Here is a 16658-nt window from a genome sequence, read left to right as displayed (position 1 = left end):
ACATAGGTGTTCCTTTTGTCCAGGTGGGAAAGGGCAGTGTGGAGTGCGATTGAGATTGCGTCATCTGTGGATCTGTTGGGGTGGTATGCAAATTGGAGTGGGTCTAGGGTTTCCGGGATGATGGTGTTGATGTGAGCCATGACCAGCCTTTCAAAGCACTTCATGGCTACCGACGTGAGTGTTATGGGGCGGTAGTCATTTAGGCAGGTTACCTTCGCTTTCTTGGGCACAGGGACTATGCTGGTCTACTTGAAACATGTAGGTATTACAGACTCGGTCAGGGAGAGGTTGAAAATGTCAGTGAAGACACTTGCCAGTTGGTCCGCGCATGCTCTGAGTACACATCCTGGTAACCCTTCTGGCTTTCTGAATGTTGACCTGTTTAAAGATCTTGCTAACATTGGCTATGGAGAGCTTGATCACACAGTCGTCCGGAACAGCTGATGCTCTCATGCATGCTTCAGTTTCTTGCCTCGAAGCGAGCATAAAAGGCATTTAGCACGTCTGGTAGGCTCGCGTCACTGGGCAGCTCGCGGCTGGGTTTCCCTTTGTAGTCCGTAATAGTTTGCAAGCCCTGCCACAGCCGACGAGCATCAGAGCCGCTGTAGTAGGATTCAATCTTACTCCTGTATTGGTACTTTACCTGTTTGATGGTTCGTCTGAGGGCATAGCGGGATTTCTTATAAGCGTCCGGATTAGTGTCCCGCTGCTTGAAAGCGGCAGCTCTAGCCTTTAGCTCGGTGCGGATGTTGCCTGTAATCCATGGCTTCTGGTTGGGATATGTACGTACGGTCACTGTTGGGACGACGTCGTCGATGGACTTATTGATGAAGCCAGTGACTGATGTGGTATACTCCTCAATGCTATTGGATGAACCTCAGAACATATTAGAGTCCTGTTGCTTAGCATCCGTGTCATCTGACCACTCCCGTATTGAGTGAGTCACTGTTACTTCCTGCTTTAGTTTTTGCTTGTAAGCAGGAATCAGGAGGATAGAATTATGGTCAGATATGGTCAGGCGAGGGAGAGCTTTGTACGCGTCTCTGTGTGTGGAGTAAAGGTGATCTAGAGTTCTTTTCCCTCTGGTTGCACATGTGACATGCTGGTAGAAATTATGTAAAACTGATTTAAGTTTGCCTGCATTAATGTCCCCGGCCACTAGGAGCGCGGCTTTTGGATGAGTATTTTCTTGTTTGCTTTTGGCCTTAAACAACTCATTGAGTGCGGTCTTAGTGCAAGCGTCGGTTTGTGGTGGTAAATAGACGGCTACGAAAAATATAGATGAAAACTCTCTTGTTAGATAGTGTGGTCTACAGCTTATCATGAGGTACTGTACCTCAGGTGAGCAATACCTCGAGACTACCATAATATTAGACATCGCACACCAGTTGTTATTGACAAATAGACACACAGCCCTACCCCTCGTCTTACCGGACGTCGCTGTTCTGTCCTGCCGATGCACAGAAAAGCCAGCCAACTGTATATTATCAGTGTCGTCGTTCAGCCACGACTCTGTGAAACATAGATAGTACAGTTTTTATTGTCCCGTTGGTAGGATAGTCCCGAACAGAGCTCATCCAGTTTATTCTCCAGTGATTGCACGTTGGCCAATAGAATGGATTGTAGAGGCTGGTTATCCACTCACCGATGAATTCTCACAAGGCAGCCTAATCTCCGCCCCCTGTATTTCCTTATTTTCTTAATGCGAATAACAGGGATTTGGGCCTTGTCTGGGAGCAACATTATATCCTTCGCGTCAGACTCATTAAAGAAAAAATCTTCTTCCAGTTCGAGGTGAGTAATCGCTGTTCTGATATCCAGAAGCTCTTTTCGGTCATAAGAGACGGTAGCATCAACATTATGTACAAAAGAAGTACGAAAAAATACACAAAATAGCACAATCAGTTAGGAGCCGTAAAACGGCAGCCATCCCCGCCATTCTTTTTGATAAGGCAATGTCTTATCTATTGACTGTGCCTGTCTGGCTGTATGCTAATACTATTTTGTCTATATATTGAGGTTTGTGTGTCTGTTTGTAATTCAAGAGTAGGTTCAACTCAGTTTTCCTAAAAAAACATCAGAATGTGAAAAAATAGTGCGAAGATGATCCAGAAGACTGAATGCAAATGTTGGTGTACTGCTCCCTACAGCCCTAATTCTGGGGGACGTGGATTTAGCATTCTGTTAGCATTTCGATCACTCAGAGTTGGCCTTGTCCTGGCAGTCACAGAATGACTAAAACACTGAGACCAAGCACGCTTGTCTGGGAAGGCTTCTGAGAGTCAGTCCAACCCATGCTGATACTACGCTGAGTTAAATTATGGATCCGTCTCACATACGAATGCTACCCAGTCAGTCAGCGCCTCAATATGTGTTTCCCCTCTCCATCATTACCATGAAGATATCCATGTGGATGTGTTTCGATGTGTTTTCATTCCAATACATATTCAGTCAGGGTATGTTTACTTGAGTTTATTCAAATGGAAAATGGCACTGAATCTGTTATGCCACCCACCCTGCAAGACACCCTTCCTGCCAGTCAAATACAACGACAACTACAACAACCACTACCCACCTAATGATGGCTTAATGCTTAAAATAATCATTTTGCCTCTGTCTTGCCTAGAGGATTTGTGCTGTTATGTTGTTGGGAGCTGGTAGAGGTTTTTATAATGCTAGCTTGTCTCAGACTAAAACCAAACAAAAGACTCTGTCTGACTGGTGCAGGTTGCCTCATAATGTCAAGGGTAGAGTATTGCACCGGAAACTCAGAGGGGAAAACAACACTTTGACGTTTTCTCTCCCCACCACTACATCCTGCTGGAACAGTGGAGGAGCCCGCAGCGCTATCCTGTCAAGACTTTGAAGTGTGGTGTTGCTAAGCACAATAGACATTAAGAAATACTAAAGGGATGTCTTTCGATTCCGGTTTTCGCTAGCACTTACCACTGTGTTTACCGGTGTTCTTTTTTTAGCTGCTTCTGTCTTTGTTTTTCAGGGAAGATCACAATGGTGGCAAAATAAGTAGCTTTAATTCGAAAAGTTAATGGGGAGAGCTTTGAACATCCCAGTGGGATAGATGGTGTTTTATCTCCTGCTCAACTGAGGATCATTGTGCTTTTCTCGCTGTTTGACGCTTGTAGCATGTTCTTTATTTTTTAAGCCTATGTTAGTCTTGTTTAATCCATGTGAGCGGTTGTGTTCTATGTGGAAGTTCACAGTCAGATACAGCTTCTCTCTCTCTCTCACACACACACACACACACACACACACACACACACACACACACACACACACACACACACACACACACACACACACAAATTAGTGAAGCTTAAGAGTATTAATTAGCAATGCCACATTAAAGGGACTGTTCACTTTAGCTAATGAAAAAAACAACATTGGTATGCCAATCATGATTGGAGTTGTAAGAGCATTGTAGTCTTTATTACTGTAAGTTGTTTTTAAGCCAATAGGCCCTGTTTAGTCAGTGGGATGAATTAATATCTCTAAAGCCTGTGTAAGCGACTTTTAATAAGGATATTGCTCTCAATCTTGCATTTCTTTACCATTGGTCACCATCCTTATCTTCCTTTTCTCTCCTGTGACTGTGACTCTCAGGGTCTATCCCGTTGTTTGTGACTTGACAGAACATGTCATGGGTTATATAGTTTGTGGAATTCTCTACTGTATACATGTACAGTATGTCATGAATTAGCATTGTTTGAACATTTCATAGATATTGGTTCGAATCCAGGCTCTGTCGTAGCCGGCCGCAACCGGGAGACCCATGGGGCGGCGCACAATTGGCCCAGCGTCGTCCAGGGTAGGGGAGGGAATGGCCGGCAGGGGATGTAGCTCAGTTGGTAGAGCATGGCGTTTGCAACGCCAGGGTTGTGGGTTCGATAAAATAATGTATGTGCTAACTGTAAGTCGCTCTGGATAAGAGCGTCTGCTAAATGACTAAAATGTAAATGTAAATGTAATATTCTCAACAGGCTGTTCAAAAGTTCATTCCTCAATGGTTTCTCTGAAGGTGTTTGATAATTTATCTCACTCTTTCTCTCTCTCTCTCTCTCTTTCTCCCCTTTTCTTTCCTTCCCTTTCTCTCTCTGTCTCTCTCTCTCTCCCTCCTGCCCCCCTCTCTCTTCTCTATAGATGGTGGCTTCAGACGGAGTTCAGGAGAGCCCTACAGTGACTGTTCATATCACTGTGATTGATGCCAATGACAACACACCAACCTTCCCCAACGCCTCATACAGTGTTAATGTTTACACAGACATTCAGCCCGGGGAAACTGTATTACAGGTAATCAATATGCTATATTCACTTGCTGTTTTCCCAAACAATCCACCCACTTAGAGTAATAGCATTAGTAAACCTATTTTATTAATTAATTATAGCTGGAATAATTGTGGCAGCAGACTGTTTGGCTTAGCTCTAAGCAGGCTGCTGCCATAGGCTGTTCCCCTCTGTGCCCAGGGACGATTGTGGGTAATTTGTTATAACTCCTGTTTCGCAGTCTGAGCATGAACCCAGTTCAGTCAGTCGCTCTGATACTCGCAGGAAACAAAAGACTGACGGAAAAGGTCAAGTCTAGGCAGTTAAATCTTTCCAATCAGAAGACTTCCTCTCATAGCAAGCCAGGTTAGGCTGGTTAGGCTTCAGAAACATGCATTGATAAGGACAGTTATGAGTTAACTCTTTGTCTGTTGAATGACTTAATGAGGGGTTTGTGACTGAATCATTGTCTAGTTGTACTCCTGAGTGGCGCAGTGGTCTAAGGCACTGCATCGCAGTGCTAACTGTGCCACTAAAGATCCTGGTTCAAATCCAGGCTCTGTCGCAGCCGGCCGCGACCGGGAGACTCATGGGCGGCGCACAATTGGCCCAGCGTCGTCCAGGGTAGGGGAGGGAAAGGCCGGCAGGGATGTAGCTCAGTTGATAGAGCATGGCGTTTGCAATGCCAGGGATGTGGGTTTGATTCCCACGGGGGCCAAGTATTAAAAAATAAATATGTATTCACTAACTGTAAGTCGCTCTGGATAAGAGCGTCTGCTAAATGACAAAAATGTAATTAGTCAGAGCCATCTTTGAGTTACAGTGTGTAAAGTCTTAGAATGACATATGGGGGAAATTACACTAGAGATGTTGTAGTCATGCTCTTGTTTAGTCACATACTGTAGCTTTCTGCTCCTTTTAAACACATTCATGTTTTGAGATTTCTATTCATGTGTGGCCACTTTTTTACACATCGCAGTGCGTTGAATATGAAGTGCTGTATGTTATACTGAGACTATGCTAATGTTAAAAGGTATTTCTGTGTTTGAAGTTGGTAGCAGTTTCTACTTTCTTATTTCAAATTCACTGACTGATTTTGCTATGAATTTTTTATACGCCCCCAACACAAGACATTTAATTACGCATTTGATACAGTATATTTAAGAATAATATCAGCGATGAATCAAACATTTGCATGTTCCTTGAAATGTGGGGAAAATATTGGTTTAGATTGCCTTCCCCTACAGGTGTCCCTAGGCCTAGGACACCTGCGGACACTGCCGATGGAGACTTGAATGAAAAAATGATGTGGCTCCTCTCCTGTATCCCTTTCAGCTGACAGCCCTGGATGCTGACGAGGATCCCAACGGGCTGGTGACTTACAAGATCCTAGCGGGGAATCAAGGCCACTTCGTCATCAATAACCGCTCGGGAGTGATCACTGTGATGCCTGGCGTCTCCCTGGCAGTGGGACGCTCCTATGCCCTGACCGTGAAGGCCATGGATAACGGCCTGGAGTCCCAGAGGAGGTGAGGCTATTAGGGAGCCCTGGGGGGGCCCGAAGGATGGGTGGCTGGAGGGGAGGATGGGGAGGGCTGGGGGGTGGGGAAAGCCGAGCAGGGGGGCGGAGAGGCAGAGTAGGGTGGTGGAGGTTGGAAACTGGCAGGGACAGTAAAGGCAGAGAGCCGCAGAGGGCCAGTCACTTTCCATTCTGTCTGCAGCAGCCACAGACTCACTCCCTCGCTGACGTTCTCCCTCTTTCTCTCTCTCTCTCTGTCACCCCCTCCTTCTTTATGTCTCTCTCTCTCTGCCCCTCTCTCTCTTAAATCAATAGTGTTCTGCAGGATAACACATTCTGCTCTGGAAATATCCCTGTCACAATGTGCTGATAGATATTACTCGCAGGACTGACCCATCTGGTACCCAAAGCGGAAATGAGAGGCTTTTCACAATAATTGGCAATGCCCATCCTCCAACTCAATTCAATCTGTGTCGCCTTTGTGCCTTATGTAATGCTTGGTGGCCACAGAATCAATATAGCTCAATAGACTAACATAGAAAGAGATTTTGTGCAGGAAATGTAGTGAATTGGGAACTGACTGGTGGCTGAGTTCTATAGGAAAAACATTAGGGCACCCACTGGGGGGTTTCTGTGGCCTCAGTTCACTGGGGGATTTCTGTGGCAGCCGTTCTCAGTAAAAGTTTAGTCGCACAAAGAACCTTGAAAGCCTTTGTTTTGAGAAGTCAAGGACTGAGACACAATATAAAACTGTGATGATTATTAGGAGTGTGAATACGTTTCCAATGACTGGGAACCACGTAAAAGTCTGGAGCGCCATCTTGTCGAGCAGGAAAATAAATACTGATAATAGCAAAGGCAGCAGGTGTGTAATTATTTGCATTGGCCAGATGGAGCCCCAACCATGGACGGTTGAAAACCCAGAGAAAAAAATAGAAAAATGTAACTGCTCAGTTTCAAAGTTTTAGTAGAGGGAGAGTTGGCCTTGACTTAGATTTACAGGGCTCCGTTTGTAGCATGTCCAGGATCACAACATGCTGCCGATCCTTTAAAACCATTTGATTCATGTTTTACAGGTTTTAATTCATGCCCCTGTGTGAAAAAGTATTGAAATAACAAGTCTTAAAAAGTCCCCCATATGTCTCTCTAAAATCGACTTGTAAAATTGGCTGTAATCATTCAATTATGTTTATGTTCAGGCCCGATGCAGACACTTGGGGCTTAATGTTCTGTACACAAATGTGATTTCACTGAGCAAGGAGTCTCTAGTGAAGTCCCTTGTTCAAGGTTAGAGGTTGTTTTAGAAAATCTAAAATAAACAATCTCAAAAGTTTTGATGTACCATTGAATCAAATCTCTCTAGGCTACAGATTATACCACATAAATCATCTCCCAGTATCTAAAACAAATGTAAAGATGAAATCCGTCAAGGCTTTTGTTATTGTTTTTGTTGATGAAACAGAGGAGAAGAGCATCCAGCATCATGGTAAAACAAACTAGCAGTACATATTCTGCTGTTCTATCGCGCGTGCAATGATGTCCGAGTGAAAAAACAGTGCAAAGTAATTTCTTTGCTGTTGTAATATCGCAAACGGACGTGGCAGTTTCACCAACTATGGATTTCAGCCTACGTACGGTACCAACCAGCTTTTTTAAATGTATATTTTATTTCGTGATTACAATCTCGTCTCAACCCCAACGGGCTGAGGAGAGGCAAAGGTTGAGTCATGCGTCCTCCGAAACATGACCGGCCAAACCGCACGTCTTAACACCCACTCGCTTAACCCGGAACCAGCTGTGTCGGAGGAAACACTGTTCAACTGACGACCGAAGTCAGCCTGCAGGCACCCGGCCCGCCACAAGGAGTCACTAGAGCACGATGAGCCAAGTAAAACCCCCCCGGCCAAACCCTCCCTTAACCCGGACGATGCTTGGCCAATTGTGCGCCGCCCTATGGGACTCCCGGTCATGGCCAGTAATGACACAGCCTGGGATCGAACCCCAGGCTGTAGTGATGCCGCAACACTGCGATGCAATGCCTTAGACCGCTGTGCCACTCGGGAGGCACCAACCAGCGTTTTAATCTAAAGTCGTATAGATTTTCTTGCAAAACACACCCACCAAACCCAAAACAAACACCTACAACCAATATCTTTGCATGTGTGTGTACCCTACATCCCACACACCAATTGTCATACTGTAAACAAAACCCTCCCACAGTCTCTGTTTTTCAGAAGTGAAGCTCTTGGAGGACAGTTAAATTTGATAAAAGTGATTTTCAGCCCTCAGCCTTCATCAGGGTTTTTCACATGGATTCGTTTTTCACCAGAATTAAAATACACCCCATCCCCCTTCCTTATCTCCCCTCCCAGGAGCTCCATCACCACGGTGTACATTGAGGTGCTCCCCCCCAACAACCAGAGCCCCCCACGCTTTCCCCGCTTCCTCTACAGCCTGGAGGTCAGTGAGGCCATGAGGACCGGAGCCACTCTCCTCCACCTGCAGGTGAGCCTGGGGACAAGGCTTCTTCACAATACCACACTGTTCTTTAGTACAGACCAAGCATGTACTCTGAACTCTATCTAGAGTGTGACATTTGGTGGCAGCGGTGGGATCTGCTTCAGAACATGTAGTGTATACAGCTGATGAGCTCCTAACAATAGCTCCTATTTAGTCTGTACCAAAAGCGACTGAGACAGTTACCAGTGTTACTGTATATTCTGTATACCACTCAGACTGTAGACGTCATTACTGTATTGTTGTCCACTAATGCTACCAAACTATTGTTTGTAATGCATCAAGTAGAAATGGACTGGATACTGCTGAGTCAAGTCATTCAGTATTATTCATTGTTTGTTGTGAAATTGGGTTTGAATTGACATGAAAGAGGCTCTCTGTCTCTGTGTCTTTACAGGCGAAGGACCGTGAAAGAGATCCTATTTCCTACAGCATCCAGAGCGGAGATCCCCACCATCTCTTTGAGCTCTCCCAAACGTACGTAAGCTTATTTTAGTCATCAACAACACTACCTATATTATCGTAGAGGATTTATCCATGAAACTTTGCCAGCAATAGTATTACCCTGTTACAGAGGAGTCGATTTGGCGAAAGGGTTTTGGATAGTGTTTTGCCATGATATGTGATATGTAGTAAACTGAATTGCTCTCTCAGAAGCTCTCCGCAAGACACCAGGGGCTGAAAATGTAGATACGATTCTCCCTAGCATCTCAAATACATCATTAATAAGTGATAAATGAATTAAAACCAAAACAATTCTCTCCCAGTTTGATAAACAGATCAAATATCAGATTATACAGTAGTAGTCCCAAGGTTACTCTGAGCTTCACTTTTGGTATTGGCGGGAAAAATATTAGTGCCTTGGCTTGGAGTAAATATTTCCTCTTACAATTTCATAGATTTAATCCAAGTCTGCAATAAGATTTGCTGTGATTTTTTTAGAGAGCACTATTGTATGGTTAGCGGCAAAGCAAGCCTTCTCCCTGAGACTTTGGAGTAGAGCTATTAGATGTCTTCTCAGGTCCAGAAAGTTGGACCCGGACTCGAACGGACCCGAGGACAACCGAACCTGGACCCGACCCATACCCAAACCCGATTGTACAAAAAAAATATGTTTTTTAAAATGTTTTGTCATTTAGCAGACGCTCTTATCCAGAGCGACTTACAGGCGCAATTAGGGTTAAGTGCCTTGCTCAAGGGCACATCGACAGAGTTTTTTACCTAGTCGGCTCTGAGATTTGAACCAGCGGCCTTTCGGTTACTGGCCCAATGCTCTTAACCGCTAGGCTACCTAGCGAGTTGCTCTTTTGGTTAACAAATATGTCTTTATATGTTGGCTAGACCTTCTATAAGTCAATAAATGTTCCTTATTAGCATAAAATAAATATGCTATAGGCTATGCAGAGCCGTGGTTGGGTCCATTCGGATCCACTCGGGTCTATCAGCTCTAGTTACATAGACCCGTGACCTGATAGCAAACAGGACACGACCCGGACCTGAGGGGCAAGTTAGAATTTTTGATCCGAACCCACTTGGGTCTTGTCTCGGGTATTCGGGTTTGGTTGGACCCGTGAAGACCTCTAAGAGCTATCCATGTGCTCTCTCTCTTTTCTCTGCTCTCTCTCTCTCTCTCTCTCTCTCTCTCTCTCTCTCTCTCTCTCTCTCTCTCTCTCTCTCTCTCTCTCTCTCTCTCTCTCTCTCTCTCTCTCTCTCTCTCTCTCTCTCTCTCTCTCTCTCTCTCTCTCTCTCTCTCTCTCTCTCTCTCTCTCTCTCTCCGTTTTTCTCTGCAATAACCAGCACATTGCCATGCAGTCATAACTATGCTACCGGAGGCCACTTCAATCAAAGCTCCAAATTGTCATCATGCGTCTCCTGTTGCAGACTGTCAGGTCCAGGAAATTGCATACACAACTATGAAATGTTAATAAGACCTGCGCCTGTCTCTGTCTCCTCAATAAAGAGGCAAATGAAAACAGTAGGGGACAAGACTGGGGAAGTAAGGAGGGGAATGTGCCAAGGTGATACAGGGGGATACAGTCTAATGGATAGGAAAGGCCCTAGCTCCCCAGTCTTAGAGCAGATGAGCTAAAATGTATCCCCTTATATAGCCCCTATTAATGGATACATCCCGATAGATTCACGTGCCTATCATAACCCATTTTATCCCCATTGTCATACTACTGAGCCAGATCTTGCATATTTATCAGTTTCATTCGAAGAAAGCTATTTTTATTCTACTGGTATAATGAAGGAGTTGATTATTTACAAGACAGTTTTACAAGTTACCCATTCGATTGCTTTGTATTAGATCTAAAACTTCAGAATGTCAAGACTTTAAGTCAGCTGTAGAGGTGGTTGAGATCAGAGACCTGCACCTCATCGGCAGTTTAGCGCCAACAACGGGTAGGCCTTACAGATCACAATCTGTTGAATAACCTCTGCTCTGTGTTGCCTCTTAGTGAGCCTCAGATGATATCTTCTTTAATACTCTCTTAGTTATTCAGCACTTCAAAACAACATCCTTGTGAATGATGTTCTCTCACAGGCTGGATCTGATCCAGTTTGTGTTTCCAGCTGCTAATAATCATGATATTTCATTTCAGCTTGGCGTTATCATCATCCTTGGGAGGATGATTGTGTGTGTGTGTGCGGGCGTGAGTGCGCGTAGAGACAATGCTCTCTATGAAGAGCTCATAAATATACATGAGAGTCGTGGCGGCAGCATTTGAGGTGCCGCTTTGCATTTGTCTAATTAATTTTAACAGGGGCATATCAGTCCACTATGGTCCTCACAGAGCTCTTATCCCTCTTAGGATGTGTGTACCAGGCCTCTTAGAATAGTCTGATTATGAACAGTTAGAAATGCTGCATTAAAAAACGTCTAATTTCTGATGAATGCGTGTCTAAATGATTGCTAGTGAGTAACCATCAGAAAAGTTGAGGGAAAATCGAGATGCGTGGTTGCAGACGTGTTTCCTTAGGTGGCTGTACATTCCCCTCTAGTTTGGGCCCATCTCTGAGAGCTGTAGCAGACAGAAAGAAAGGTGCTATCTAGAACCTAAAATGGTTATTCGGCTGTCCCAATAGGAGAACCCTTTTTTGCTATAGGTAGAACCCTTTTGGATTCCAGGTAGAACCCTTTTCACAGAGGGTTCTACGTGGAACCCAAAAGGGCTCTTCCTGGAACCAAAAATGGTTCTACCTGGAACCAAAAAGCGTTCTCCTATGGGGACAGCTGAATAACACTTTTCTAACCCATTTTTTCTAAGAGTGTAGAGCTGACAGCAGATAATCATCCCATGCATTTAAACACTCAGGGATCACTCTGTGAGAGGGCGGACACCACTGCTGTATGCATGCCAAGATTACCCCACACCAAATGACCTTGCACTGTAAATTCTATAAAGTACGTGTGTGTGCTAGGCTACAGTAGCTTGCCAAAGTGCCGACATATAACTCTCCTCTGTCGGCAGAACGAGAGAAGGCGCTTCCATTTCATTCTAATGTGCTTGGGTGGCCACATGCCCCACAGTATCCGACGTGCATGTAATTGAATAGCCAGATTTATGTAAACCCCCATTATAAATGTTGTGGGGGATTGTTTATCTCTACGTGAGATCTGTTTGATTTAGAAACCCTGAAAGCTTCTGGCTCAGTGGGAAGCAGAGTGATTGGGAAAGTTTCACTAAAGCTGCAAATGGACTGTATTGAGTGATGTGAGTATGTTGTGTTCTGGTGAACCACCGTGTCTCTGTCTCTTCTCCACAGGTCAGGGCTGTTGGTCCTGGGGAAACCGCTGGACAGGGAGACAGAGGATCGCTACACTCTCGTTGTAACAGCCTCAGATGGCCATCCAGAAGGAGTAAGCATGCGCCAATTGTCCTTCTATCCATCATCCATTCCATTAATCTAATCTCCTTCATAAATTCTTTCATTTATCCATAAATTTGTGTGCTGTCTCACCATCAATCAATTTATTGTGTTCATTCATCTATTCTATCCATTCAGTTAAGTCTATAGCAGGTTGTGTAGCTAGCCCTATTCACTGTGTTTGAGGTCTGCAGTCCATTGTTTTGATGGGATCCTGGCCAAACCGGAGTAGCAGTGATTTATGTACTGTAAATGATAATAACAAGGAACACATTTTGCATATCAGTAACGGGGGTTATTAGGTGAAAATCAGGGTTGATTAAAATGTGCAGTCTGATAATGTAATATCAGTATTTGTCATCAATCATGGACATCTTTAAAGGTTGTATCCAGTGTTGAGAAAATGTGAATAATCTCAAAAACCTTTGATGCAAGCACCTACATCACTCTAATGACGGCAAAACCTTTGCCTTGTTGTTGCATATCCCCATGTCCAAAACATCTCTTTCCATTTCACACACTTAACAAGGAAGCCAGTGGACAGATTCATTTGACATTATTCTCTTTGATGCCAGCGCCGGCATATTTAATGCAGGTGTGACACGTCACCGCGCTGACCTTTATGGAAATGAATACAAATGTCTCTCTTCTGACACACTCTGATACCTGAAGCACCTCCCCCTAGATTTAATCACTAGCCACCTTAATTGGCCAATCGTTTCAGAGCTGGTCTCTCTCTCCTAGTGGAGAGGGGAACTCTCTTCCTCTCCTTAAAAGAGTAGTCCAGTGTGGTTGGTTGTCTCATGCAAGTAAAATGAGACAGCGGACAGTGAGTACCAGTAAAACCTAACTCCCCTGTGCTCGCCAGCATTCGCCTCCCCTCTGTGCCCTCCAAGATTCCACTTATTCTATAAAACATTGAGCAACGTTTAAACTGCAGCCTGAGCGGGTAGGGTAAATGCAGAGACTGAGGCCTTTAAATTTCATTGACCTTTCCAAATCAGCTGGTCATTAGCCAAGCTAATAAACAGTCCTGTAGGGACTAGGAAAGGCTCTTTGGCTTAGGAGGCACCACACACACACACACACACACAACATACGCACACACACAGACGCACGCACACACATCACTTTACCTGACGCTCCAGAACTGCTTGACCTCCCTTCCTGGTGATGTTGCCTATTGGATGGGGCGTGTGTTTCTCTAGGCCCCAGCAGGTGTGCCATAGGGGCCTGGAGGGCCCGGGGCCAGACAATATTATCTGACGAGGCCCACATGAGAGGGAGGGAGACAGACAGTATCTATTATACAGTCATATCAGATGTGTCAGATAACACTCTGTTATAGCTGATAAATACTGGTTGTACTATTTGGTCTTAAAGGGGCAATCATCAGTTGTTACATCCATTTTTGGACATAAATTAATTATATGTACCCATTGATTCTTGAAGAATTTGACTTATACAGCGCCTTGCAAAAGTATTCATCCCCCTTGCCGTTTTTCCTATTTTGTTGCATTACAACCTGTAATTTAAATGGATTTTTATTTGGATTTCATGTAATGGACGTGAATTGTTTCAAAAAATTCTAAAAAAAATTAATAACGGAAAAGTGGTGCGTGCATATGTATTCACCCCCTTTGCTATGAAGCCCCTAAATAAGATCTGGTGCAACCAATTACCTTCAGAAGTCACATAAGTAGTTAAATAAAGTCCACCTGTGTGCAATCTAAGTGTCACATGATCTGTCACATGATCTCAGTATATATACACCTGTTCTGAAAGGCCCCAGAGTCTGCAACACCACTAAGCAAGGGGCACCACCAAGCAAGCGGCACCATGAAGATCAAGGAGCTCTCCAAACAGGTCAGGGACAAAGTTGTGGAGAAGTACAGATCAGGGTTGGGTTATAAAAAAAGATCAGAAACTTTGAACATCCCAAGGAGCACCATTAAATCCATTATTAAAAAATGGAAAGAATATGGCACCACAACAAACCTGCCAAGAGAGGGCCGCCCACCAAAACTCACAGACCAGGCAAGGAGGGCATTAATCAGAGAGGCAACAAAGAGACCAAAGATAACCCTGAAGGAGCTGCAAAGCACCACAGTGGAGATTGGAGTATCTGACCATAGGACCACTTTAAGCCGTACACTCCACAGAGCTGGGCTTTACGGAAGAGTGGCCAGAAAAAAGCCATTGCTTAAAGAAAAAAATAAGCAAACATGTTTGGTGTTCGCCAAAAGGCATGTGGGAGACTCCCCAAACATATGGAAGAAGGTACTCTGGTCAGATGAGACTAAAATTGAGCTTTTTGGCCATCAAGGAAAACACTATGTCTGGCGCAAAACCAACACCTCTCATCACCCCGAGAACACCATCCAGTGAAGCATGGTGGTGGCAGAATCATGCTGTGGGGATGTTTTTCATCGGCGGGGACTGGGAAACTGGTCAGAATTGAAGGAATGATGGATGGTGCTATATACAGGGAAATTCTTGAGGGAAACCTGTTTCAATCTTCCAGAGATTTGAGACTTGGATGGAGGTTCACCTTCCAGCAGGACAATGACCCTAAGCATACTGCTAAAGCAACACTTGAGTGGTATAAGGGGAAACATTTAAATGTCTTGGAATGGCCTAGTCAAAGCCCAGACCTCAATCCAATTGAGAATCTGTGGTATGACTTAAAGATTGCTGTACACCAGCGGAACCCATCCAACTTGAAGGAGCTGGAGCAGTTTTGCGTTGAAGAATGGGCAAAAATCCCAGTGGCTAGATGTGCGAAGTTTATAGAGACATACCCCAAGAGACTTTCAGCTGTAATTGCTGCAAAAGGTGGCCCTACAAAGTATTGACTTTTGGGGGGTGAATAGTTATGCACGCTCAAGTTATTTTGCTCCTTCAAAGTGGTAGGCATGTGTAAATCAAATGATACAAACCCCCAAAAAATCCATTTTAATTACAGGTTGTAAGGCAACAAAATAGGAAAAATGCCAAGGGGGGTGAATACTTTCGCAAGCCACTGTAAATGCGTCATGAGCTTACTTCAACTGTCGTACCCCATCAAAACCCCAAATATAAGCTTTTTTACTCCAATGTTTATAAACAAACTAAATGTAAACAAACACTATATAGCCTCAAAACATGGTTAAGACTATAATTTTCATATCATGGATGGTCAGTCCTTGCATCCATAGCTCGGTCTATGAATTTGAGAGTGGTCACATTCTCCAACCCCATCCCTCAGCATTTTTCTAAACGGGGGCGGGGAGTATGCTTTGTTATTGTTTCTACTGCTGATGACCACTTTAAAGAGACACTGCAGTTTTGGTCCTAAACAAAGCATGAGTGTTTACCTTTTCCATAGTGCACATGCTGTGCACCATTGTTTTCATGTCAAAGCAATACTGCTGAATGTCAAATGTATTTGTTCAATTCACTCATTACCTCCTCGCTCCAAGTAGATATTTCAAGCAGTGCATAGATGTTTTGCATCATGAAGTTACACATCATGAAGAATCCCAGCTCCTTTCAAATGCTCTTTCTGACATTACAAAACAGCAGAAAATAACACACATCCTCATTTTTATTTTAGTTTGGATTATTCCTCACTTTTGCATTCCTCTGGGTGTGTTGTGGTGGGAAGGAATGTCTTTGATGTTCTTTCAAAGCTAATGCAGAGAAGAGAATGAGGAAGTTAGACATTAGGAAGGGATGATGCAAAGTGAAGGGGCTACCTGCTGTGAGGGCACACCTGCACACTGTTCTCTCCTCCGTTCTCCCTCTCATGAAGGGAAGCCCTGTGTGTGGGCTAATGGCGTTTTAGTCATCCCCGTAGGCTAGTGCTCTAATGTACGGCCTGATTTGAGCCACCACTAAGGAATTAGCTATAGCTATATCTGCCTAACGACCCACAGGTTTCTAATTTATTCTGTGCTGTAATTGGTTGGTTTTCTTTTTGTATGGTGAGTTGTTGGGCTGTTGGACAAAATACAGAGAACCTCTGAATGATGTAACCATCTGTCTGGCTCTGACAATTACTGTATTATCTGGTCATTCAATGAGAAATTGTCCTGTTTGGATGTGTTTTGTTTGATGGTCCCAATTTCTTCATAAAGGAGGAGATTGGGGGCTTTAGTCTTTGTGATCAGTCACAGACCTCATTAATCAGCATCAACATGATGGCCCAGAGCCTTATTAAATGTTCTGCTCTGATACCGCCAGCCTAAAAACTAGCTAATTGGAGAATCCATCATATTTGTGAAACAGTGAGTCAGTAAGAACACACCCAGTCAGTCTGTAGCGTCACAGATCACAGCTTAAACCTTTAAGGGCTGAGATGTTAGATGACCAGCAGTGATCACTATTCCTTCCTCCCACGGTCTGGTAATGGTTCAGGAGCACTTTAAGTTGAAGAGAAGTTGGCACGGTGATGGGTAATGTACAGATGAACTTTCCACACTGAAGTATT

At 44.2% G+C, this 16658-nt stretch overlaps 1 protein-coding gene across 2 annotated transcripts in view; it reads left to right on the top strand.

Annotated features, from left to right (window-relative positions):
* Nucleotides 1–16658, top strand: part of LOC121547347 (protocadherin-15-like) — a 225215-nt gene that overhangs the window by 125863 nt on the left and 82694 nt on the right. For both annotated transcript variants that reach the window (XM_041858563.2, XM_045209824.1), the window contains 5 exons: nucleotides 4159–4308; nucleotides 5617–5810; nucleotides 8173–8305; nucleotides 8715–8794; nucleotides 12086–12179. In XM_041858563.2, coding sequence (XP_041714497.2) covers nucleotides 4159–4308; nucleotides 5617–5810; nucleotides 8173–8305; nucleotides 8715–8794; nucleotides 12086–12179 — 651 coding nt within the window. The remainder of the gene's footprint in view (nucleotides 1–4158; nucleotides 4309–5616; nucleotides 5811–8172; nucleotides 8306–8714; nucleotides 8795–12085; nucleotides 12180–16658) is intronic.

Source organism: Coregonus clupeaformis, chromosome 31, assembly GCF_020615455.1.
Source record: "Coregonus clupeaformis isolate EN_2021a chromosome 31, ASM2061545v1, whole genome shotgun sequence".
NCBI classification, from domain to species: Eukaryota; Metazoa; Chordata; class Actinopteri; order Salmoniformes; family Salmonidae; genus Coregonus; species Coregonus clupeaformis.
This window is presented reverse-complemented; position numbering and strand designations above follow the sequence as displayed.